The sequence below is a fragment of the Sorex fumeus genome, unplaced genomic scaffold (genome assembly GCF_029834395.1).
Source record: "Sorex fumeus unplaced genomic scaffold, SorFum_2.1 ptg000128l, whole genome shotgun sequence".
In the NCBI taxonomy this organism is placed as follows: Eukaryota; Metazoa; Chordata; class Mammalia; order Eulipotyphla; family Soricidae; genus Sorex; species Sorex fumeus.
In genome coordinates this window covers 15,112,345-15,137,511 of record NW_026606185.1, presented here as the reverse complement: position 1 = coordinate 15,137,511, position 25,167 = coordinate 15,112,345, and the positions used below count along the sequence as shown (strand labels likewise).

The window sequence follows — 25,167 nt, the reverse complement described above, 5'->3', positions numbered from 1 at the left end:
CTACAATGCGCTTCATCAGATCATCTAAAGAAGCGCTGCCTTAAAAAAAAAAGAAGACCTAGGTGTTTCCTCAACTGCTTTTACATCACTGGAAAGAATTCAAGAAGCCGGAGAGGCTGAATTGAAATACGACATAATTTAGCTCTACCATTAGAAGAATAAATAAAATTAGAAAGCAAACTGACAGATCCCAGTCTGTTTTTCTTATTTTCTTTGCAGAGTATAGATCAATGTTTTTAATCAGTGGGATCGGAATGAGGCTTCCCAAAGTAGTTCTTTTCTTTCTTTCTTTCTTTTTTTTTTTAGCGCATCGACGCTGGGCATCAAAATGAGGATTAGGAGCCCCACCCCATTCCTTTCCAACAGACCTTGCTTCTTCCCGCCTAGAAACAGTCTCTACTACAGTTTCCAGCAAGCACTGCGCGGTACTGCAGAAGGCTCGGGTCCTGGACGGAGGGCGGCTCCCGGAGGAGCATGATGGGAGTTGTAGTGCCTGAGCCAGACTCCCCCGGCCTTCTCTCCAGGAGGCATTCCCACTTGGAGGACGGTGTTGCTCGGCCACAGAGGGCTCTCCCGTTTCGTAATGTGAGCTAAGCGTGACCCGGGCGCGCGCTCCCCTGCGCACCGCGTCGGGCCCACGGAGTTTAGCTCCGCCCCCGTCCACACCCGCTCCCTTGACAGCCGGCTCCAGAGGCGGAGGCGGCGTAGTGGTCGCGCGCAGGCGCAGACCGCGGCGGAGCGGGACGGACGGTCGGAGGGCGGGGCTCCCGAGAAGAGGGCGGGGCTAGCGTGGGGTCGCGCGCAGGCGCAGAGGCGGGCCCACGGGTGCGGGGCGGGCCGAGCGCACGGTCGCGCGCAGGCGCAAGCACAGGCGCAGGCGCAGGCGCAGGCGCAGGCGCAGGGACGGCCCGGCGGGCGCGGGGCGGTCTGAGCGCGGGCTCCCGCGGGGGCGCGCACGCAGGCGCGCAGCGGCCGTCACGTGGGCGCCGAGGATCGCAGTGCGCGTGGCCGCGGCGGCTGGCGTGGGGTTGAGGCAGTTGTGAGGCCGGAGCTGCGGAGCCAGCGGGCGGCCGGCGGCCCGGCGCAGAGCGACAGGCGCGGCTGCGGGAGCGGGAACCGAGCCCTGAGTCGGCCGAGCCGGCGCCGCCTCCAGCCGGGACCCGCCGCGGGCGCGCCCCCGCTCTGCGCTGCCTGCGATGGCGTCCGCCTCCGGGGCCATGGCGAAGCACGAGCAGATCCTGGTCCTCGACCCGCCCACAGACCTCAAGTTCAAAGGTAGGGCCGGGGGGTGTGGGGGGTCGGCGCCCGGCGCCCCCGCGGTGCCGCCCGCCCGCCCGCGCCCGCCGCCATCTTGCGGCTCCTCCCGGCGCCCGGCCGCCGCGCCCGCGCCTGTCCTTGGCCCCGGGGCCGCCGGGCGGTGTCGGCCGGCGCGGGAGGGCGGCGCGAGCGAGGCGTCTCCGCGGCGGGCGGGGGGCGCGGGGGCCGGGGCCGGGGCCGGGGGGCGCGGGGCGGCGCGGCCGTGTGCGGGGCCCCGCGGAGGGCAGGGTCGCCCCTGGCTCTGCGGCGGCTGGGCCCCGCGCCGCTCCGGGGAGAGATGGAGCAGAGGGTAAGCCGGCGCGGTTAGGCGGCGCTTGGGGTTTAACGTGACCGCGGAGAGGCGCGGACGGTCGCGGAGTGCGGGTCACTGTAGCAGATTCACGATGCGTGATTTCCCAGGATTGTACAGGGAAAATAGGGGTTCTAAAATTCCGAGTCAGGAGCCATTACTCAGGGCAATTCACTACCTTTGTGATGTGTGGTTTTTTTTTTTTTTAGAAAGTATTTCGTTTGATTTTTGTTTGTTTTTTGACAGTTTACAAAGGAAATGTTCGCTACTGAATAAGCGTGTGGGCATTGCCGTGAGGGCAGAACCCTCTAAATACAGGATTAGGCGACAACAAAGTGTCCAGAGTCCCTAGGGAAATCGTAATGTTGCCATAGTTAAGAGATTAGTAGTAGTGGGAGAGCGATTGCACCTCACACGGCGTCTTTTCTATACGTTTTACTTAGGTATTGAAGAATTACAGATATGAGTTATAGATAAGGTTCTTGTGTTACTGATGGAAGTGAAAATTCCCATTACAGTTTTTTTGATACGATGCCATCTTTAAACATTGATTTTGAAAAAATGTTTGCGATGTATATAGGCACTTACATTCAGTTGAGTCATAAATTTGGCAAAGTCACTAAATAAAATACCACTCCTGTTTTTCACTAAAGGAAAACTGAGTGATTCACTCAACAGGTATCAGTCAGTTTAGATTTGGGTATTCAGTGCTAAGAAAGGTGGAGAAAGATCGAGTGTATATTTTTTGGGAAAAGCAGGTAACCAAGCAATAAAATGTGTTACGTCTTCATTTTTTTCTTGAACCCCAAGGCTAATGAGTGAGACAGAAAAATCATGGAACAGCAAACAACTGTAAAAAGAAGCCCCTATTATATCCTCCCAGCCCCCAAACTTTTAGGAGGAAGCTTGTTTTTTTAATAGGGGAAGGAGAGGTTGGGCAAGGGATCGATTGTTTACACACACATTGTTACGAGAAAATGTACGATTTAAGTCTAAATATCCTGGTTTTGTTGTGTGATTCTTAAAGACGAGTAACGGGAAGAACTGGAGGGAGGACTAGGGTGAATTCGGGGCAGCATTTACTGTCATTTGGATTCTTACCGGCTCCTGCCAGGGCTCACGCAGATCTGCAGTGAGGTACTTGCCGAACTCTGCCCCCTCACACATTTGAATCTTTTCTTCTTGAATGTTAAGTCAAAGCTAGTTTGATGGAAATCTTCATATGCAGAGTTCAACACCTAGGGTACTCAGTTAGAATCATCCCCTGCTTCTTGTTTAGTTATTTTGGGGGGACCATGTGGTGCCTTGATTGAACAAGACCTCTGTTAGTTAGCAACCTGAGTTCTGCAATGCTCACATTGCTTCTCTAAAAATTCATTAGGTTTGATTTGCCCTGAAGCACCTATAATTTTTTTGTTCAGCCCAGCCTGGTGGTGCCTAGGGGTTGCTCCCTGCAGTTCTTGGTGACTTGCTCCGTGCAGAGTACTCCAGCCCTGTGTATACAACCAGGTGTATAGCTCTGTCCTTGGAGTACAACGTGAATTATCAGCATTTCATACAGTTTTGGAGAACAGTTTTTACTCTGAAGTAGTTCTTGTTGAACTAGTTTAGAAAAAGATAGATGTATTTCCAAGTTCTGTTGTTTAAATCCTGATAGTATTCTAACCTATCAATCAAATTTCAGATTTGGTATTAGTGTATATGTGAAAGGCATTTTTATCCATAAATAGTTTTTCCTTTATTTGATCCATTACAATCTTTTCCACTGATTACTGGTTTTGGAGGAAAGTTAGAAGACTTAAACCTTTGTGTTGAAAGTGGTTCATAATAGTCAACAGTAAATTGAATTAAGCTTTTTGAGGGACCAACTGACTTGTGATATATCACTTACAAGCCCAACTGAGGCTGTAGAATATTCCTGTTGCTAATCTTGGAGATATTTTGCTCAGTTTTGGGTGTTTTAGATCTAGACCTCTTTCACTGTAACTCCATTAAACTCTTGAGTGATTGCTTCCCTATACCTCCAGGATGTAGATGTCATTTATTATTCCATCTCTTAAAAGCTTTCAAGTAGGTTTTGGTTGCCCACTGGATAAAATTATTATGCTTTGAATATTACATACAAACCCTTTTATGATGTGGTGGTTTCTCTTGTAACACCTGTTCATCTTCACATATCCATGCTTCTCTGAGGAAGAAAAGCCATTCTCATAGCCAGGCTTGTTTATTCTACTGCTTTCGCTGGTTAAGGTAGAATCACTTATGAGTCATTCTTAGACTAAGTTCCCATCAGATAAGTTTTCCTCTCAAGTTTTCACCAATGGCTTCTTCCTTTTAACTTAAAAACACGACAAAATCATTCTAAAAACAGATAACCAAAGTTCTTTAAGTTTATGACTCTCTACTCCCTGTCATTTTCTTTGTGGAAATGAAAACTTCATTTCCATGTTCCTGCTTTTTCCACTTTTTTGGGGCATGTGTGTGGGGTTGGGGGATTGGACCACACCTGGTTGTGTGTAGAACTACACTCTTGGCCTTGCCCACGGAGCCTTTGCAGTGTCAGGATCTAACCAGGGCTGGCTCCGCGTGGTGGTGTTGCCTTACTCCCTACTATCTCTCTAGCCCTTTGCTTTTAGTTTTTGTTTGTGCCAGGGATTGAACCTGGGGCCTTGTATATGCAAGACATGTACTCTGCCATGGAGCCATCGCTAGCCTCCTTGCTTGTCAGCTCTAGTCCTCCCTCTCTGGGCTTATTACTGATAATTACTGATTTTTCAGTTGCATCGATCATTTCCAGTTTTTTCCTGCCTCTTTTTAAAAAAACTTAATTTTTTTCATCACTCATTTGTGTTTAAATTTTCTTTTTTTGCTCCCTTTATTTTCTTGTCCTCCCCTGCCCTTCCTCCCTCCTTTCCTTCCTGTTTTGGGCTGTACCTGGCAGTGCTGTTCCTCCCCTTGTGCTTTGGGTGTCAGACCTGGTGGTGCCAGGGATCAAACACTGGGCCTCCTGCATATATAAAGCATGTGCTCTGCCCATTGAGTCATTTTTCTGTCCTTTGACACTTTCTTTGTCCTCTGCACATGCAGTCTCAACATACACAGATTATTATTGGTTCTCAATATGCCAAACACAGTAACAATGTCCCAAACACAGTAACAATGTCTCAAAATGGAGACAGTACTGGGCGGTTGGAGCAAATCAGTGAACAATGGGAGGACAGTGACAGTGTCTGGATTTGATTATTCCTTGTTGTCATTACACTTGATAAACTTTTTCCTTACCCAGTTCTACTTTTTCCTTACCCAGACCTGTTTCTACTCTTTCTGTATTAAAAATTATTTTGGGGCTGGAGCAATAGCACAGCGGGTAGGGTGTTTGCCTTGCATGCAGCTGACCCAGGTTCGATTCCCAGCATCTCATATGGTCCCCTGAGCACCTCCTGGAGTAATTCCTGAGTGCAAAGCCAGGAGTAACCCCTGTGCATCACTGGGTGTGACCCAAAAAGAAAAAAGAAATTTGGGACCCCACCCCACCCCTCTGCCCCAGGGGCCATGCCATTTCCTGCTCAGACTAGAATTAAGTGCTAGAACCCAAGAATATGGGGGTTACACTAGCAATGCTTGCGGCCAGGTGGTGCCAAGGATCAAACGCCTCCATTATTCTCCAGTCCCATATTTAAGGTTGGTTAGTCGCATTGTGTTTATTCATATCAAAAATACTTTTCATGTCAAGTAATAAAAATCTGTATTTTTATATCCTAGAGATACTTCTTAAATCTATTCCCTTTAATGCATCTCTGCTTCTGAATCAGATTTTGTTTTAATTCATTTATACACTAAAAGATCTGAATTGTTGCTGAAAACAAAGTATTATTACCCATCCTTTCTTCCTTCCCTGCCACATGTGACTCTTACTCCTGGTGGGGCTTGTGATACCTTCTGGGGGGGGGGCTGGGGTTTTAACATGGTTGACCCATGTGCAAGGCAAAAGCTCTACCCTCTGTACTATCTTTTTATCCCCTCTACACTTAATCACTTTTGAGTAAAACAATTTTCATTTTCATGGATGGACATTAATCTGATAATTTGAAGAGGGAAAGGTAGATATGAAGAGAGATAGGGTACTTTGATTCGGTAAGAAAATACCTTTGTCACAAGTGGACTACGATTTTCCAATAATGAGTAGAAGTTAAATAGGTGAAAAAGAAAACATAGTAGGGGCCACTCATCCAGGCAGGAGGGAACATGAAACATTTAAGAGTCTGAAAGAGTTATAGTGGGAGCTGGTTTAGTAAATCAAGTTAGGAGTTTTTTTTTTTTTGTAATAAAAATCTGAATCTACTGAGGGATTATGAGTAGGGGAAATGTTAGAGGTAGAGGAAATGGAGTGATACCATATTTGTGTCCTCTTAAAAATGTGATTTTTTGGTAGCAGTGCAGAGTAAGGTTAGAAGGGAAATTGAAATCGCACAGTTGCTGCAGTCTGGGCTGAGGGAATGGTATTGGAGAAGATGAAAAGGAAAGACTTGGTGGGTCTATTAGATGTGTCCACTGAAGGAGAAGTGGAAGTATTTCACATGACTTAGATTTTCTGCCTTCCCTAATGAAGGAGCAGTAGTGTTAAAATGCATTGAATGAAGACATTTTGGATGTCTAGGTGAGGGCCAAAATGCATTTTACTTGGCAGTATGGAAAGCAGTGGTAGACTTTTGATCTGTTGGATGTTTTCAGGCTCGCCTAGGACACTGCTGAGGTGTTGATAAATAGACATTTGGTTAGACATTCCTCAGCAAGAGGTGTGGACTTTGAATAATTTCTTTACTAGAGGTAATTTCTAGTCAGCAGATTAGTCTCCTGTTCTCTGGTGTCCCTGTCTTTTCAGTCTGTTTTCCACATTGCTGTCAGTACTAACCTTTTTTAGAAAAATGCAAATGTGTTATTGTAGTTACCTTATTTAAAGAATCTTAGAAGCACAACCAAAATGGAAAAAATAGAGTAGGAGAGATAGCTCACGGGGCTAGCATGCCATATGGAGGCCTGATCTATTTATTTATTTATTTTGTTTTTTTGGGGGGGTTGTTTGGTTTTGGGCCACATTCAGGGGTGCTCAAGTCTTAACTCCCGGCTCTGCTCACTCCTGGTGCTGTTCAGGGTGTTCAGGGATCTTACTCGGTGCCTGGATCGAGCTTGGATCAGCTTCATGCAAAGCAAGCACCCTGTCCTCTGTACTGGGTATGATCCTGGTCACTGCATGGTGGCTCCCCAACTCTCCAAGTACTCCCAGCTCCAATCTGCCGAAGGGTGTGGCCCAAAAATCAGAGTGAGAAAAAGACTTTGAGGGTTTTCCCAGTATGCACTTGAAAGATTCCAGCTCCGTCATTGCACACCCTTTTCAGTATAACTGCTCTCACGGGGGGCCCTTGAAATAATGCAGGGAGTGGGTGGGGGCAGCAGCCTTCTGTGCAATTTTGGGCATTTTCTGTTTAAAGAAGGTAAATTCCTTTCCTCCAAAACAGCTCTGGGAGCAAGAGGCCAAATAAGTTTGTGAATCTCTCGTCTGCTTCTTCATCTCTTTTCAACCTTTAGCTTTGACTGTATGAAAAAATTTCAAGTCTTAACTTTTGCAAAACTTTGTACATTTTCTATTGAAAATATCTTTTCTATTTGATAGGAAGGCTCCTGTTAAAGTATCACTCTCTTGTAGTATTTGGTTCTCATATTACAAGTTTGTCACTGCCTCTGTGTGCCATTATTAAGTTTGTAGTTATAATAACAGTACTTAGTATTATGTGGTATTTATATATTTTCTCTTCCAACCTATATTATCAATTATTGAGAATACATCAGGTTTTATTTTCATATCCATAGTAGCAAGATAAGGCATGAAATGATCATCTCATAAACATTGATTGCTTTGGACCTGAGAGATTTACAATGGGTAAGGTGCTTGCTTTGCAGGCAGCTGATCTGGGTTCAGTTTCCTGCACTTCCATAAGATTCTCTGAGCCCTGCCAGGAATGATCTCTGAGTACTGAGTCATGAATGAGCACTGAGTCAGGAGTTAATTGCATTCATAAGAAAGTCTTGGATACCTTCTCTCTAAATTACCATAAAATCGGTGGCTCTTTCAGTAGGAATTTTCAGCTGCCTTTGGAGGTAATTGTGGTTCCAGAGAAGGGTTAATAGAGTATTTGTTGAGTACCAGATAAATTTGTCTTCTTCCTTTTCCATTTGTGAAGGGAATGAGGTGATTGCTTGTTTTGGGGGCCACACCATGCTCCCCAAGGTGTTCAGGGGACCATGTGGTGCTGGGAATTGAATTCAGGCTTTCTGCATATAAAACCTGAGCTCACCCCTTGAACTCTTTCTGCCCCTTAAGTCTAGGTGATTTGGTGTTACTCTAACCCTAAAGGTTTTGGACATATGTAACAGTTTTTTTTTTTTCAATGATTTTCCTGTGAAATGGAAAAAAATATATATTAAACTAGTGGGGCACTTGATTTCAGTTTTTCAGTGTTTTGTGATTGTTAGTGTTAGTAGTTTTGTTTGCAGAGTTCGTCTGTACAGAGTATTATTAAGTGTACTTCTATTTTCCTTTTCAGAGATATGCTGATTTTCTTTTTAATGCTTTCCTCTCTTTTCTTTTTTTTCCTTTTTGGGACACACCTGGCGACACACAGGGGTTACTCCTGGTTAATGCACTCAGGAATTACTCCTGTTGGTGCTCAGGGGGACCATATGGGATACTGGGAATCGAACCTGGGTCGGCTTCATGCAAGGCAAACGCTCTACCCACTGTGCCTTCCCTCTCTCTTTCCTAGACTGTGAGTGAATCACCACCCCCTTTACCAGGCTGAGAAAAAGTGAATTTTATTTATGTATTTATTTTGTTCTTGGGCCACACCCTCCTATCCCCAAGGCTTTACTCTTCTCTGCACCCAGATCACTCTTGGCTGGCTCTGGGGACCATTTGGGCTGCCTGGGATCAAATCTGGTTTGGCTGTGTGCAGGGCAAGCTCCCTACCTGCTGTGCTATTGTTCCAGCCCCGTAGTGAATCTTTTAGGAGGAGATAGTATAATATGACTCTTGCTTTTCTTCTAGGAGAAAAAAAAATTGTTTTGAAGTTGAAATGTAAGGGTGTGAAATACTGTGTCTTTACTGGATTTATTACATCTGGAATATGATTTATGATAATACAGTTTAAAACAAAAACTTGTATAGAAAAGACTATATTATGTAGTATACCATAATATAAAGTGGTATGTTTTATATTGAATAATTTTATGTCCTTAAGTTTAATGACAATTAGCATGTTTGACAAACTTGTTTATTTTTTATTTTTAAACATTGTGATTAGAACATTTTAAGTCTATTGAGCTTGTAGTTCTAGTTTATAAAAGGACATTTTTACATACTCATGATATCACTTTACTTAGTAAAGCCACTTATATGTCTTTTTTTTGCCACTTATAATTTTGAAAAATATATCTTGCGTTTAGTCTGTTAAAATTTACCTAATTGTACTTCTGCTTGTTTAGCCTATGCTTTACATTTGTTATGCTTTCGAGTCTTCTCAATCTTAAACAGTACCTCTGGATACCTCTTTTATTTAGTGTGCATTGAACTGTTTACAGAGACTTGGTCATTGTCCAGTAGAGTTCTTGATATAATTGATATGATCCAATGCAATCAAGCATTTGATTACAATTATTATTACAATTTATTGTATTATAAATTATTGCAATCTTTCACCGTCCTAGAATACATAAAAGAGTTGCCAGGTAGTCCTGAAAGGTGTACTTAACTCACATGTAAATTATAGGTAACTCAGTGATAACTCACCAAGACTCACAGGTGTAGCAGCGATCCTACTGTAACTCAGGTAATTTATGGATAACTATAGGTAAGTTAGGGATCACAGGTAATTTTTAAGTAACTAATAGATAACTATTAATTACTATTAGGTACTAATGGTTACTAATATGTATCTCTTTGTAAGTTTATAGGATCATGTTTTCATTAACCAGCACTGTTGTCGGGAGGAATCTGAACTTAATCACTTTATTGCTGGCAAGGCAGGTGCTCATCCTTCCAAAGGTGGGGGGTGGGGGTGGCAATGGCTGCCAGTAGCAGTAGTAGCCTGTGGTGCAACTTGGGCTTTTGTTCCTTTAAAGCTGGCTGGCTTCTGGCAGGGGAAAGGAGTGCTTAGTAACTTTTTTCTCTGCCTGGTAAAGGGGGTGGTAGACCAAGTAAGATTGGCAACCTTGCTTTAAACTTTGAAGGCCTTACAGGCTCAGAAATAATCATGTATAAGCAGAAGCAACTAGTTGAGAAAGATCATTCTTGGGGGGAGGGCGACTCACCTAACTCACTCCTAACTCTGCTTAGGGATCACTCCAGATGAGGTTTGGGGACCATATGCGGTGCTGAGCTGTTTCTTCAACCCTGAAAAGACCTTTCTTGTGATCCCAGGAATTAGTTACTTCCGATGTCTTTGAGGTTGTTTAATCTTGACAGTAAACTCCTAATGAGTGTGTATTTTTTTTTTTTTGCTGGGGGGGGGGCTGGTGGTGAGGCCAGTGGCTGTTCCCCATTGTTGAACCTGGATCTCTTATGCAAGGCTCTTCATATCTCTGATCATTTGCTGTGGTTTTTTTTTCCATAAAAAAAATGCGTTGTTTAAGTAAGATTGGACTTTTGAGAGAAAATATTTTATAGTTCTGATATTTGATAGTAAATTTGACCAGTATCTGGAGCTTGCGTAGAATACCAGTAGATATTTTCGTAAATATCCATGGCAACTTGTGTTAATAACTGAAAATATGATTATTCAAGTATTAATAAAGTAGTTTGCCTAACTGCTTTACTCTAGCAAGCTGGGTGCATTTGTTTTACTTAGTGATTTCTTTTGGGTAACTGGTCACCATGAAGGTTTGGTGCTGTATTGAGATTTTAGGATTATGGGATTGGGGATAGAGCTCAGCAATAGAACACTTGTTTGCATGTGTCAGGTTTTGTAAAAGTGAAAAAACAATTTCAGGTTAATAAAGCTGAGTAGAAAGGGGTGGAATACATGCTTTGTAAATGGGAAACCCAGATTGAACCACCAGCACAGCGTGTTTCTTAAGCATGCTGGGGGGAGTCCTTGAGCACTGCCAAGTAGTGCTTCCCCCAAAGGAAAATCCAGGGTTAAGTCTCTAAGTTTAGTTGCTGTTTTTAAAAATGAAATGTTAGTTAAAAAATTTTAGACATGAGAGGACTTGAGTTTCAGTTTGCAGTATGATTTGACAAGTTTCTGACTGTGTTTTAGCAACCCTTTCTGACTTATGTTCATACAACACATATATACTGGTGGACTGTTACTTTTTTGTTTTGTTTTGTTGTTTTTGGCCATACCCAGCAGTGCCCAGGGATTACTCTTGACTGTGAAGTCAGGATTTAATCCTGGTGATGCTCAGGGTACTGTAAAGGATGCTGGAAATTGAACCCAGACTGGCCACTTGCAAGGCAAGCAAGTGTAATATAGCTGTGACTGTACTATATCTGAACTATAGTACTGTACTATACCTCCGGCGCCACACTTTTAACTTTAATATGTGAATTCTCTGACATGGAGTTAATGCCCTCAAATTTAAAGGCATAGGGTACCTTTCTATACAGTGTGTTTTCAGTTTGGGTTTATTTTCTGTTCTAAAAACCCAAGTCTTTAGTTTCCTAAGGGAAGATTTATTGCTTGGTATTGTATACTGGTGCCACTATGAATTCCTCAATAATCAAGCTAATATACATGCACATGCATGGTGTTAAAAGTCCCTCTGATCTAGCAGAGTTATAGTTATGAATGGTGCAAAACTGTTGATTCCAGCTTCTCTTCCAGAATTTCTCATTTCCTCTAGCCTGGATAATGGAGCGCTGACTTTAATAAAGGTATTCAATTAAATAGCATGCACATTTAATACTTAATCTTGAATGCACGTATTTCAAATAACTTATATACATATCTTTAGAAGGTAATGCAGTGGGAGGACAGGTAATTTCTACCTGAAAATGTAACAGTAACAATTGTATGAAGGCAATTCTTCCTTGTTTTAAGTAACCAGGATCATGTACATTAGGGTAGCAACCTTTGCATCAAAAGTTTGGAGAGGGGATGGAAAGATACTACAGGGGCTGAGGCCAGTGCCTCGGTGCCTTGCATGCAATGCACCCCTGGTTTGATCACTGGAACTGTATGTAGCCCCCCGAACACCAGAAGTGGTTCTGAACACTGAGCATGTGCCTTGACTCCTGCCAGGAATAAACCTTCCCCAAATCCCCCAAAATAGGCTTGTGGGGCTGAAGAGAACTCAGATGGACTGGAGTGAATGCTTTGCATGCTGGAGTTATGGGTTCAATCCCCGGCACCTCATGGAGTGTTGCCCAAGCACCAAGGTGGAAGTAGTCCCTACTACAGCCAGGTGTAGTTTGAAAAAGTACTCCTTTTAAAAAAAATTTAAGATACAGGGCTGGAGAGGATGGGAGGAATGGCAATTGCCTTGCGTGTGACAGATCCTGGTTTTAATCTGGCACCACATAAGGTGCCCTGAACACAGCCAGGAGTAGCCCCTAAGCCCCTAGCCCCAAAAATAATTCAGGTATTTTTATACAAAAATCGTCAAGGCTATGAATAGTTTAGGATTGAATTATCTCACCATAGGGTAGGTAGATGTGTTCTTGTTAAGGCATTAAAAGGAAGACCGTGTTTTATTGTTGCAGTAGGAAAGCCTTCCCAGCAGCAGGGAGACATACATTGTCTTCTTCAGTATCTGCTGACTCTTCACTCATGCTGGAAAAGACTTAAAGAGTCTCCAGTGGCTTGACTTGGAATATATGCAAAAATGCTTGCGATCCCATGGATGCTTGTCTTCTAGGAAGTCTTGGGTATCATTTCAAGAGTGTTCATGCACAGTGCCTGTTCCTTGTTCTTTCCTTACACCTCCACTGTCATCCACTGTCCGCGTTGTTGAGATCTTTCACTTGCTGAACTTTGTTGCTTGGTGAGAGTTGTGCTCCCTTCCTTGTGGTACATAATGTGTGCTTGCTGTTGGTTGCACTCTTTCATTGAGGTGCTGTACATCTTCCTATTGCTGTGCTACTTGGGGCTAGTACCGTTTTGTGTGGTGCATACACAGACCTGGCTGTGGTGTGGTCAGGGGATCATGGCCAGCCAGCATTGGGAATTGAACTCACAACCTGATTCAACAGGTGTTCCGGGCTGCTCAGCTATGAACATGTTCTGGTTTGTATTACTTGCTTCGATTTGTTTCTTTATTCTTTGGTGGTACAGGAACTCGATCCCAGCTTCATACATGAAAATCAAGTAGCCTACTACTGTGTCTCCTGGGCTTGCATTGCATTTAAGTTGCACCCCAGAGGCCTGCCTTACCTATTTCTGAGATGCTCTCTGCTGTATTTTACTGCTTGTTTGAATTAAAAATAAGATTCTCTTTTCAGTAAGCAATCATTGAACTCAAATTGCTGTGTATGCTGAGGTATTTAAGGATGAGTATACTGGGTGGGAGATGTTAGCTAAGTGGTGGAGCTCTTGCCTTGGATATGTAGGTCCTTAGTCAAATCCTGGCACTAGCTTACAGTATTGAGTATAATTGGTCTTGCCTTTGTGCTTCTTTAACAAGGTGATGTAACAAGTGACTCTCTGGACACACCGCAACCAATTATTTGATCACTGACCAACAATAGCAACAGTAGTGGGGAGGGGGAAAATTAAATAAAAAGCAATGAAAGGTTTACAGAAGCACTCTTAAAAAAATGTAAGGTACAGGGCAGGAGAGAGAGCGCAGCCTGTGACTTGTGACTTCATTATTATCTTAAAGTGAACCTTGTCACTGTCACTATCCTCCCGTTCATTGATTTGCTCGAGCGGGCCCAGTAACGTTTCCATTGGAGACTTTGTTGTACATCACGGGTTGCTTGCCAGGCTCTGCCAGGTGGCGGAGTTACTCAGTAGCTTGCCGGGCTCTCCGAGAGGGTCGGAGGAATCAAACTCGGGTCGGCCGTGTTGGCTGCGTGCAAGGCAAACGCCCTACCACTGTGCTATCGCTCCAGCCCTTAATAATTGTAAAGGTTAAACTCAACCCTAATATGTAAAAATATTTTTTCTTTTTTTTCCTACATAAACTTTAAATGTTCATTTTCCGCATCAAAAATACTTTTTACTCTTTGGTCTCTGTTGGAGAAGGCTTACCCAGCAGTGCTGGCGGGGAATACTGGGACTACTGGTGAGGTTCTTGGTTGCTCTCAGTGATTAAACTAAAGCACATGATTCAGCCTTCAGAACAATTCCCTGACCCGGCAGTTTTTGCTTAGGTTGTATTAATAAGTACATTGAACCTAGGATCTTATTGCAAGGCAAATGCTCTATTGTTGAGCTACCTCCCTGACCAAGGATTCATTTTTCTGAAATGAAAACTTTCATTGTTTTACATAAAGAAAAAATATGTACAGTTTAGGACATTATCAGAAAGTAAATACCATGTAATCATTGCTTAGCACTACAAATAGATCTTGGCCAGCATTCCAGAAGCTCTGCTTGTTCCCGTTCTCTCCAGAGTGAACTCTGATCTTTCCATGATTACCCTTTATTCTCTCTCTCCCTGTCCCTTTTCTTCCCTGTGTTGTGATTACCAGGGGTTCATACACTTGGTTTGAATGCTTTTTTGTTGTGGTGCTTCCACTCATGGTTGCTGCAGGGGGTCAGCTCCTGGCTACAGTGCTTGCACGACTTTTTTGTAGTTGAAATAAGTGTTCACGGTTAGTATATCTCAGTTTTGGTGCTTGCATCCTTTATACCTGGCTTTATGCTTGCAGTTTTTATACCAAGTCCTTCCCCCCCCCCCCTCTTTTCAGTTCTTCAATATTCACTATGTTTTCCAGAATTACAAGAATTTTACCATCTTGGAAAGCATTAGCATTTTGGAAAAGCATATCACTGATTTCAATGCTATCCCACAATTTAGAGTGCATGGATTTTTGAGGTGGGGGAATTATTTTTTGTTTTTGTTTTTATTTTTAATTTTTATTAGTGAGACACCATGAGGTACAGTTGTAGACTTACAAATTTTTGTGCTTGGGTTTCAATTATACAATGATCAAATACCCATCCCTCCACCAGTGCCCATTTCCCACCACCACGGATCCCAGTATTCCTCCCACCCTCCCATTCCCCATCCCACCCTGCCTCTGTGGCAGGGCATTCCCTTTTGTTCTCTCTCTCCTATTGGGTGTTGTGGTTTGCAAAAGAGGCAATGGGTGACAATCATGTTTGGTCTATACCAGATCCTTTTAACACTTAGGACAATTGAGTTTAGATTTTGAATAGTGCTGGCTGGTTTTCTTAAAATATTTGAAATGAGGGTAAAAAAAACTGCATGTATAGTGTTCATGTAGGTATCTACCTACAAGTATCAGCTTTTGAAAGATGGGTTGTAGTGGAGATTTCATGGACTGTATTATGAGTGGTATTGCTATGTTACAGAATGATTCACTGTAATGTACTGGTAAATTCATGTTTCTTTGTGTGTTTGGAGAGGGGGACTCCCAAAAAGTGATTAAGGGACCTGGGTCCAGTCTCAGAGATACTTGGTATGGGAGTCACTAGAGCCACCCACCCCAGTATTCCAGCTAGTGTCCCGACTCCAGTTATCTTCATAACCCCAGAAACTCATCTTTTAAAATATGGAAGAAAATACACATTTTTCTAGTTTTACACAATAGATCAATTTTGGAGTTTCATCGATAGGAGTTTCAGGAAGAGTTTTTAAAAAATTGTTTGCAGTAGAAGATAAAACTTCGTAAGATGGGTCCATTCTATGGGTCCATTGTAGAATTGTTCTCCTTCCCCCGCAATGGCATTCATAATGCAAAACACAGATACGTCAGGTGCTGTATTCCTTGGATTTGTGATAGAGCTGTAGTGCTTTCAGTAAATTAACTTCTCGTATATATGTATGTGTGTGTATGTAATGTTATATATTGTCTCTATTGAGTATACATATAATAGCTGTAAAGGTAAGATTTCATCGTATTTTTAACCAGCAGGCTCAGGTGTCGTGATGTGGAATGACAATTTTTTTTTAAAGGCAGAAAAGTTGCAAAACCTTTCTTTTTAGGGAATTAAAAAAGTCCCTTTGTCCTTTTTTTTAAATATAGGAATGGTGTGCAATAACCCCACCGATATAAAATTCCAGCCTCTTGTTGACGCCATCCTGGTAACAAGATGGCTATTAACCGGGTCCTGAATCGGACATCAGTTTTAATCTGTTTTATGAACGCTAAATTCTTACCTCAGTGATTACATTTTGCTCATGCCTAGAACACTTCCAACCTCAGAACTTCAAAATGTAAATGCAGTCTTTGATCAGCCAGAGAGTTGGAAATTTCCAGTAGCCTGCCGAAAGATAACTGTTTAGTCTTTTCCTAATTCCAAATGTGAATTTCTCCTGCTTGAAGAAATTCCTGCTTGAATTGAAGACAACCTGCTTGTCAAAATTACATAAACCAGGAGTTCGTGGTTAAATGGGGAAGAAGCAGCAATTTTTTTTATTGGTCAAAGATGCAGAATTGTAACAGTGATAAACATGACCACTTCCCCATTTAATCTCCCAAACTCACCCTCAATCCCATAAAAATTTTGTGTATGAAATCTTTGCTTTTGCTCTTGATGTTTCTGAGACAGTGTATAGTGTTCCTGAGATAAACGGTGTATAGCTAACCCAAGTCTGGTTACTGGCTAGACGTCTCCCAAATATCATTTCCAGGTGCAGCTCTGCAGGGCCTTTGCATACAGGCTAGATAGAGCCCTGGACTCCCAGCCCCTCTAGGGTGACTCAGATGGCTATTACAATACAGGGCCTGAGTATCTCTGCATTCTTGGGCATTGCACTGGCTGCGTGGCTCGTTTGTCTGGGAGGCTCTTGGATTTTCTGGGCACTGCTTGGGAGGTTCCCCTAAAGTGTTCCTAATTCGTTACTTTCTGTGGTTTTGATGTTAAATCTAGGACTCACGTGCACATGTGTCCTATTATCGCTAAATTATCCCTAGCACAGATAAATTTCTATCTCTGCATCTTCATTTTATAATTTATTTTGCTGTTTGGGGGCATCAGATGTGTACTTTGGGCCCTCACACATGTACTCTATTTGGTGGAGTCACCAGATATATTTATTTGAAATCCATGTTTGCTGCTAATGTTTAAATGTGTAGTTGAAACAGTACTAGACATTTTTATACTCAGTGGTAATTCCTGTACTTTGAGACAGCTAAGTGAAATCTGGGCATAGTGTTGGCACAAAGTTTAAGACGTCATCCTTGCATTTGGCCGACTTATGTACATGGCAGGCACGACATATGGTCCCTTGAGCACAATCGGGTATGGCAGCAGAATTTGTCTTGGATTCCTAGTTGTTTACTTTCAATTCTTTTTTTTTTTTTAAAAGAAAATCATTGTAACCATTTTAGTTTTCTTTAAACAATGCCATTATGGTTTAGGTCACATAAGGCTAATATCTGTGACGTGGTGGTGGTGGTGGTGATGGTGGTGGTGGTGGTGGAGGAGGGAGAGGCTGGCAGGGATGATGGGATCATGCAGTGATGGGTTTGTACCAGGGTCCATGCATGAGGGGCTGACAGGCAGGCATCTTACGGCCTTTACCATCTATCTCTAGCCCTTTTTGGGTCACACCTGGTGATGCTCAGGGTGACTCCTGGCTCTGCACTCAGGAATTACTCCGGGCGGTGCTCAGGGGGCCATATGGGATGCCAGAGATCAAACCAGTTTTTGGCTCTGTGCAAGTTCTACCTGCTGTACTATTGTTCTGGCCCCTCTAGCCCTTTTTGACCTGGATTAATCTGTGTTATGCTCTTATGGTTTGCCAAGAGCAAAAGTGGATGCGATTTTTCATCCCTTAATAAAATTGAGTTTATACTGGCTTGAATTTAATTTTTAATTTTTAAAAAATTTTTCCATTATTTTTAATTGAATCACAGTGACATACACATTTGCAAAGTTGTTCATGATTGGATTTCAGTCATACAATGTTCCAACACCTGTCTGTTCACCAGTGTACTTTTCCTACCACCAATGGTCCCAGTTTCCCTCCCCTATGGCTTGAATTTTTTTAAGGATTGTATACTGCTGAAGTCTTATTGTAGAAAGTGTATACTTCTGTAAGTCAAGTTTGGGTCATCTGTTTCTTTTCTTCCTCTCTGGAACAATATAACTGGACCTTAACAATTTTGCATTTAGAGCAGGGGTTTTAAAGCTGTCTCTGGCGAGTGAGCTGATGGTTGAAAACCACTGAGGAGATTATTTGACAAGTTTCATAATAGAAACACCTACTTTGTTAGTGAAGAAATGAATGAATATGAGGGGAGGCAAGAACATGATTTTCATTGGGTGTATTTTCTTCGGATTCGACTTTTTTACAGTTGTAAAATAAATTTGAAGATTGGTGCTGGTTTGTAGACCATAGGAAAACATGGATCTTACAGTAATGTTACTACATTGTGGGGTCTGAAGAGATAGAATAGCTGGGTTGGGTGCTTGCCTTGCCTGCAGCCAACCAGGATTCAGTCCCCAGCACCCCATGTCCTGTCTCCCTTAACATCACCAGGTGTTGCTTCAGAAACAGACATTATGGCCTAGTTTACAAATTGGAATTTTCAGTATGCTTTTGATAGAAAATAATACATGGAAATTCTTGGTGAAATAGGGTACGGAATGAAGAAGAAAATGAAATTCATAGAAATTCACACCTGGGAAAGAGCTCACTCATTTATCATACTTAGTATATAAACCTCATTATATGCTTTAAATAAAATTGGAGGTTATGTGCAGTTTTGAATTATGCTGTCTTGTGTGTCTGTGAATCTGACTTTTTCTTCTTTCTGGTTTTGGCTTTTAAACTTGACAGGCCCCTTCACAGATGTAGTCACTACAAATCTTAAATTGCGAAATCCATCGGATAGAAAAGTATGTTTCAAAGTGAAGACTACAGCACCTCGTCGGTACTGTGTGAGGCCCAACAGTGGAATTATTGAACCAGGGTCAACTGTGACCGTTTCAGGTAGCAATCATATTCTGTGTTCTGTGCATTTTTACATAATTTGAAGTGTTATTTGTGATTGTTTTGTTTTAAATCAATAGAACTTTATTTTGAAGGAAAGTAATCATTTTCTTAAGTTTTGGTTTTATTTTTAAAGATGTCCTATTATCTTACTATCTGCAAACTCAGAAGTTCTCGGTCCTTTCTATGGTGAAGTGTATGTTTTAAATTTTTAAGCAGTGGTGGGATTGTTACAGTTTTTATGTCCTTCTATAACGATATTCTGTGCCCTTCTTTTTGAAGTATTACATTATTGTGGTGATTCATGTTTTCATTCAGGTCTGTTACCACCATATTTATATGGTTTGCATTATAAAATTTTTGCTTAAAAATGTACAAGCCTCTTTTTTCCTGGTGTATAAAATTGAGCCTTTCTTGTAAATACCAACAGTATATTTGAAAACTTTTATTTCTTTGTAGTCTAAAGAATAGGTTTGCCTCCTTTAGTGTATGGACTGCCTACTCTTGCCATAGAATTCATGCTGTAGCCATAGTTAATTCCTCTGTAAACCATTCCTTTTCTTCTCAGGCTTCCCAAGACAGTACTCCATAACTGTTATCAGGTAATCTAGTGAGTAATACTAGGAAGAAAGTAAAATAATTGATCTAAAGGGAGACTCTCACACTTCCTTTAAAGAGCATTTGCGTTTACTTGTAACCCAGCAGTCATTGTCTTCTCTCAGAGTGTGCTTGCAATGTGGGAGCAGTAGTTTCTTGGTGTACCTGGAGATAAATATGTTTAAGGGGGAAAAAAACAAAACACCATCAGGCCTGGGTGATTCTGAAGTACAGCTAAAATGTCTGTTTTATAAAAATAATCTTGATCAGGCATTTGGTTTTCAGTCTCACAACAAAATAACAAATTATACAATGACTGTGAGTCTAGAATGTCCCATTGGGGGTGGAACCTGGCAGCCAAGGACAGACAGACCAGAAGTTGGAGTATACACAACACCAAATCCTCAAGAAAAAGATTGAACTGAAAACTCCTAGTTTGGTGACCCGGATAGAATGCTTTCTGTTTAAGTTGACAGTTCATGGGAAAGACATGTGAAACATGATAAACCAGTTGAGTACATGCATTCTGGATGTTGAAGTATAATTAAGTAGTGAGTCCATGCATTCTGAAAGTTGCTTTATAAATCTTTAAGCCCTGTTAAATAGGAAGATGTTAGAATTATTTGTACCCACATGGCTAAAATAGTTTTTTATGTAGTTATTGTCATATCTGTAGGGATCTGTAAAATTAATCAGAATTTTTTAAAGGATTGTAGACTGCTGAAGTCTAAAGTATACTTTAATAAGCACTCTATCCCACATTTGTATTGAGCACCAGACTTTAAAAACTCTAGATTGACTGGTTACTATTTATACATCATACCCCCAGATTCATCTACTTTAATTAGAACTTGCTTGTTCTAATTTTTAAAGTAGTGCCTCTCCATATAACCAGTCACTCAGAATTACTGTGTACGTCATCAGTTTTTTTGTGATTGACTAGCATGCCGATTATTACCCTCCTCTTTATTTTTGCCACTTAGGTTTGTGGATTTGCTTTTTTAATTTATATACACACACAGTTAATTGTTACCATGTTTTAAGGTTTTGCTTTAGTACCTAGTGATTACTAAGTGACGGGGGCTAATGGAAATCTTTAATGCTTTGTGAATCCTGACATTTATCCTCCGTATTCTTTTTTTGTTGTTGTTGTTTTTAGTGTATTAAACCATGAGAATTTTTTTCAAAGCTGTGAAGTTAATGAACATAATGTAAAACTATTTATTTAGTTGCATGTCTTTTTTAAAGTGCTTATGGTTGGGGCCAGGGTGATAGTACAGCAGGGAGAGTATTTACCTTGCATGCTGCCAAACCCAGGTTAGATTCCTGGTATCAAATATGCGCGCCCCTCCTTCCCCCGAGTAATTCCTAAGTGCAGAGCCAGGAGTACCTGCTGAACATTGCCAGGTGTGACCCAGAAAGTAAAAAAAAAAAAAAGTATTTATGCTTAAGTGTGTCTGTATATCTTAGAGATCTTAGGAATAATACTAATATTAGGGAAATTATTTCTTTTACATATATTTTGTGTAATTGCCAGTTTATTTCTTACGACTTCTTACTAGATTTATATAATTTAACATGACTTTCCACTTGTAACCTCTTAAAAACCTTTATAGGGTATTGAAAATCATAAGTGTCAGAAAAAAATTGAATATAACTATCAGGGTATTAACAGAATTTTGGAAATTGTGAGGCGATTTCTTAGTATACTTTGTTGGAATCAGTTTTAAAAAATTGACAAATGCTTCTCTTTTTGAAGAGGTTGCTTTGGGACCACACCTGGTGGCACGGAGAGACTATTCCTGCTTCTGTGCTTTGGGGTTGACGGGGTGGGGAGAGGGGGCAACGAGACCTAGGCCTTCTGCATGTAAAGCGCGCAATCAGATCCTTGAAGTCCGCTCTCCTCAGTAGTAAACTCTTCCTAAATAAATGGCTACTGAAACTCTTAGAAAATCCAGAGTTTAATGTCTAAGTTAAATGTCTATTAAAACTCTGTTGCTTAGCTTTTTCTCCTTTAAATACTTGTTAACTAATTTTAAGAGCTGTTATGACAATATTAGCTCAATATCATTTTATAATTTTATTAGTAACTAGAGCTGGAGCGATAGCACAGCATGTAGGGCATTTGCCTTGCACACAGGCAACATGGCCAACCCGAGTTCGATTCCTCCACCCCTCTCGGAGAGCCTGGCAAGCTACCCGTGACGTATTCGAAATGCCAAACACAGTAACAACAAGTGTCACAGTGGAGACGTTACTGGGCCTGCTTGAGTAAATCGACGAACAACGGGTGGACAGTGACAGTGACAGGTTTATCTAAAACTATAGAAACATTTTATATAATTAGTTTGAAAAGACAGTATAATCCAGGTTTATAGGCATTATAATAGCTAATATTTGACAAAGTTGTGAAGATTTCCTCACACTTAAGGGGACAAACCAGAGTTATATTTTATAGTCTTTATTTTCTGTGTTATTAGAAGTTAATGATAGATCAGAAAGTCAGAAAACCAGAAGGGGAAAAAAAGGGAAACCATAAAGTTGATACTGGATCCTTGATGTAAATTCTCCAATGTTTTGTTTCTTAAACCCTTCCTGGTTTTCTTTATTTTGCAAATTAGTGAATGAGGTAATAGGAATAAGAGCATATAAACACAGAAGACAATGTGATCTTTTGTTTTTTCTTATTTAGTAATGCTTCAGCCTTTTGACTATGATCCCAACGAAAAGAGTAAACACAAGTTTATGGTACAGACAATTTTTGCTCCACCAAACATTACAGATATGGAAGCTGTGGTAAGTATAGAAGTTGAACAGAGTATATTTTGGGGAATGTGATTTAAGCTGTTTAGTTCTCATTTGAGAAACCTAATTATTAAAATTAAAAAATAAGTGTCTATTACAGATCTTAAAGGATTTTGAAAAATGTTACTTTAGAAATGATTTAGATCTACTGCTATTAAGAGGAAAGTTTTATGAATTCTAAATATTCCATGTTTCTGTTAATGGCTGGTAGATTGTGGCTGTAGTGCCCCCCTGATCTGAGTGCAGTTACTGTGATTCTTCAGTTGTCCGCTGAGATAACCTGTTTCCAGGATCATGCTTCTTGTGTCTCATGTTTGGGTTTTGTTTGTTTTAGTGGAAAGAGGCAAAACCTGATGAATTAATGGATTCTAAATTGAGATGTGTTTTTGAACTGCCCAGTGAAAACGATAAATTGGTAAGTAGGAAACTTTAAGGAAATTGGAAACTTACAGCTCCCAGTTACTGTGAGATTAATTCACTTTTAATATCGGCATTTGTAGAGAGTGTGGTGTTTTCTATCACTTTCTAAAACTTCTGTTCAATTTTTAAAAGCATGCTTTAAAAATTTTTAGCGTTTTGTTCATTGAAGAAAAAAGTTTAATTCAAGTACCATGATGGAGAATTTGATTCTACCAAATTTCTGCCACTTAAATCACTTTAGCTTTCAGACTGAGACATATGTATATCAAATCAATCAAATAGCACAGAAACTGCTTTTTTAGTCACTAGTAAGAGTAGTCTAGGGATAAGATTTATTTTATAGGATTGGGACTGTGACTGGTAAAGTTCATGACACTCATGTGTGAGACCTAGGTTCAATCCCTGGCACCACAAAAAAACAAAAAAAGGGAAAAGATTTCATTTCTGCAGACAAGCAGATATTCCCAAGTATTTTGCTTAGTAGTCTCTTGATTTGGGCTAAAATGTTGCCTAATTATATTCATTAGTAACTAAGTAATTTTCATGTTGCTTTTTGATTAGCAGGAGGCAGCCATAATTTGGGAATGGACTGAGAGGCACCTCTCTTATTTTTGAGAAATTGACTCAGTGTATAGAATGGGTTCTGGTCATTTTTCCTTTCTCCTTTCTGAAATGCAAATTTAAATCTGATTTCTCAATAGGTTAATTTTTTTTTATCTCAACATAAAATAGTATGGCTAAATTAGATTACTTGTCACAATCTGTCATAAATTTCTTGATCTAGCCTTTATTAAAAAATAACCTTGCCAGGGCCAGAGTCTTGCACAGAGCTGACCTGGGTTTGGTCTCCCGCATCCCATAGGAGTGATTCCTGGATGCAGAGCCAGAACTAACCCCCGAACATTGCCGGTGTGATCCCAAAATTCCCTCCCCCCCAAAAAAAAGGAAAAAAAAGAACCTTGCCGATTAAAATATATGTGCTCAGTTGTTCACTCAGGATAAGTTAAAATGAAAATATATCTTACGCCACTTAGATGTTGACCACATTGTATATTATATATTTTAATGTCTTAAAAGGGCTGGAGCGATAGCACAGCGGGTAGGGCGTCTGCCTTGCACGCAGCCAACATGGCCGACCCGAGTTCGATTCCTCCGCCCCTCTCAGAGAGCCCGGCAAGCTACTGAGAGTATCTCGCCCGCACGGCAGAGCCTGGCAAGCTCCCCGTGACGTATTCGATATGCCAGACACAGTAACAATAAAGTCTCCAATGGAGACGTTACTGGGCCCGCTCGAGCAAATCGATGATCAACGGGAGGGCCTTTACTTTTACTTTTAATGTCTTAAAGTGTTTGGGGGCTATATTTGCCATAAACCAAAAAATGCTAGTATCTTTATTTGGAAAGCTCTATGGCATATTTATGCTTTCTATTTGGAGTCTCTTTGTCTAGGCTGTCAAAAAGCTGAGAGTCTGTGTAGCTGTTACTAGAATTAAGAAAATGTTTACAGCACATTTTCTAGGCTCACTTTCTTTTGATCTGATGATCACAATAAGTTAACATCCATTCTAAAGATGTACAACAAAAGAACATTTTTTCCTCTGGTAACTTTTAGTATCTTTTTAACGCCTTTAGATGTGCCATATTCTGTAGTTATCAAATATGCTTTTAATTCTAGTAATTAGCTATTTTATAGCTGGAAGTTTCTGCTGCCAACTCCTGCCTTTTGCAGCCAGAAATCTGATACTACTTTTTTTCTCCTTAGAAAAGTGAGATCAGGCAGTATCTTTGTCTCACTTATTTTCCTTAGCATAAAACCTTTACAGTTTGTTCATATTGAGTAATTCTATTATATCCTTTTATATATAATATATATAATATAATATCTCAGTTTTTTCTATTTAAATCATATCTTGACTATTGTAGACTACGCTTTCAATGTGGGGATAACATATCTCCTTGATAGAATGTTTTCATTTTCTTTGAATTCATTCCAGAATTCAATGTGAATAAGGAATGATTCACTCTAAAAACACATTTGAATATTTTCTTACTTTGAGTGTTAATGCTATTTTTTTCACAGCCATTTAATAAACAGACCTGATTTTCTTATGGGCTTTTGTTCTCTGGCAGAGTTTGAGATTTTATTGGAAAAGTGCTGTATGTAACCCACGTATTTGATACTTGATACTGCAGATTAAGAGTACCTCTCACTATTTTGGAAACTAAGCCTGAGGTTGACCCAAATGATATGGCTGTGACGGCCTAGTCAGACTTACCTACATATATGTCCAGCTAAAAGTAATTAAAGAAAGTGGTTCTGGATCTCAGATTCCTTAATTATGAAGAATGAGCAACACCAGTTAGGTTTTAGAAGTTTTTTTGAACCAGATATTAGGAATTCAGATCTGTTGAGTAACTTCGTTTTTATTTTTGGCTTGTAGGCCACACCTGCAGTCCTCAGGGGCTACTCCGGGTGTGGTACTCAGGGGTCGTTCTTTGTGGTTGCTCTTGGTGGTGCTCAGCAGCTCATGAGGTGCCAGGGCTTCCCTCATACAGAACATGTGCTCAGCTCAGTGAGCCATCTTCCTCGCCTCCTTTGAATCATAAAGTGCTAC

At 41.1% G+C, this 25,167-nt stretch overlaps 1 protein-coding gene across 1 annotated transcript in view; it reads left to right on the top strand.

The window, feature by feature from the left end:
- Positions 1–964: 964 nt before the first annotated feature.
- Positions 965–25,167, top strand: part of VAPA (VAMP associated protein A) — a 44,460-nt gene continuing 20,257 nt past the window's right edge. Inside the window, exons 1-4 of the mRNA XM_056138025.1 lie at positions 965–1,275; positions 18,578–18,730; positions 22,020–22,123; positions 22,467–22,547. Of these exons, the coding sequence (XP_055994000.1) occupies positions 1,197–1,275; positions 18,578–18,730; positions 22,020–22,123; positions 22,467–22,547 (417 nt within the window). The 5' untranslated portion in view covers positions 965–1,196. The remainder of the gene's footprint in view (positions 1,276–18,577; positions 18,731–22,019; positions 22,124–22,466; positions 22,548–25,167) is intronic.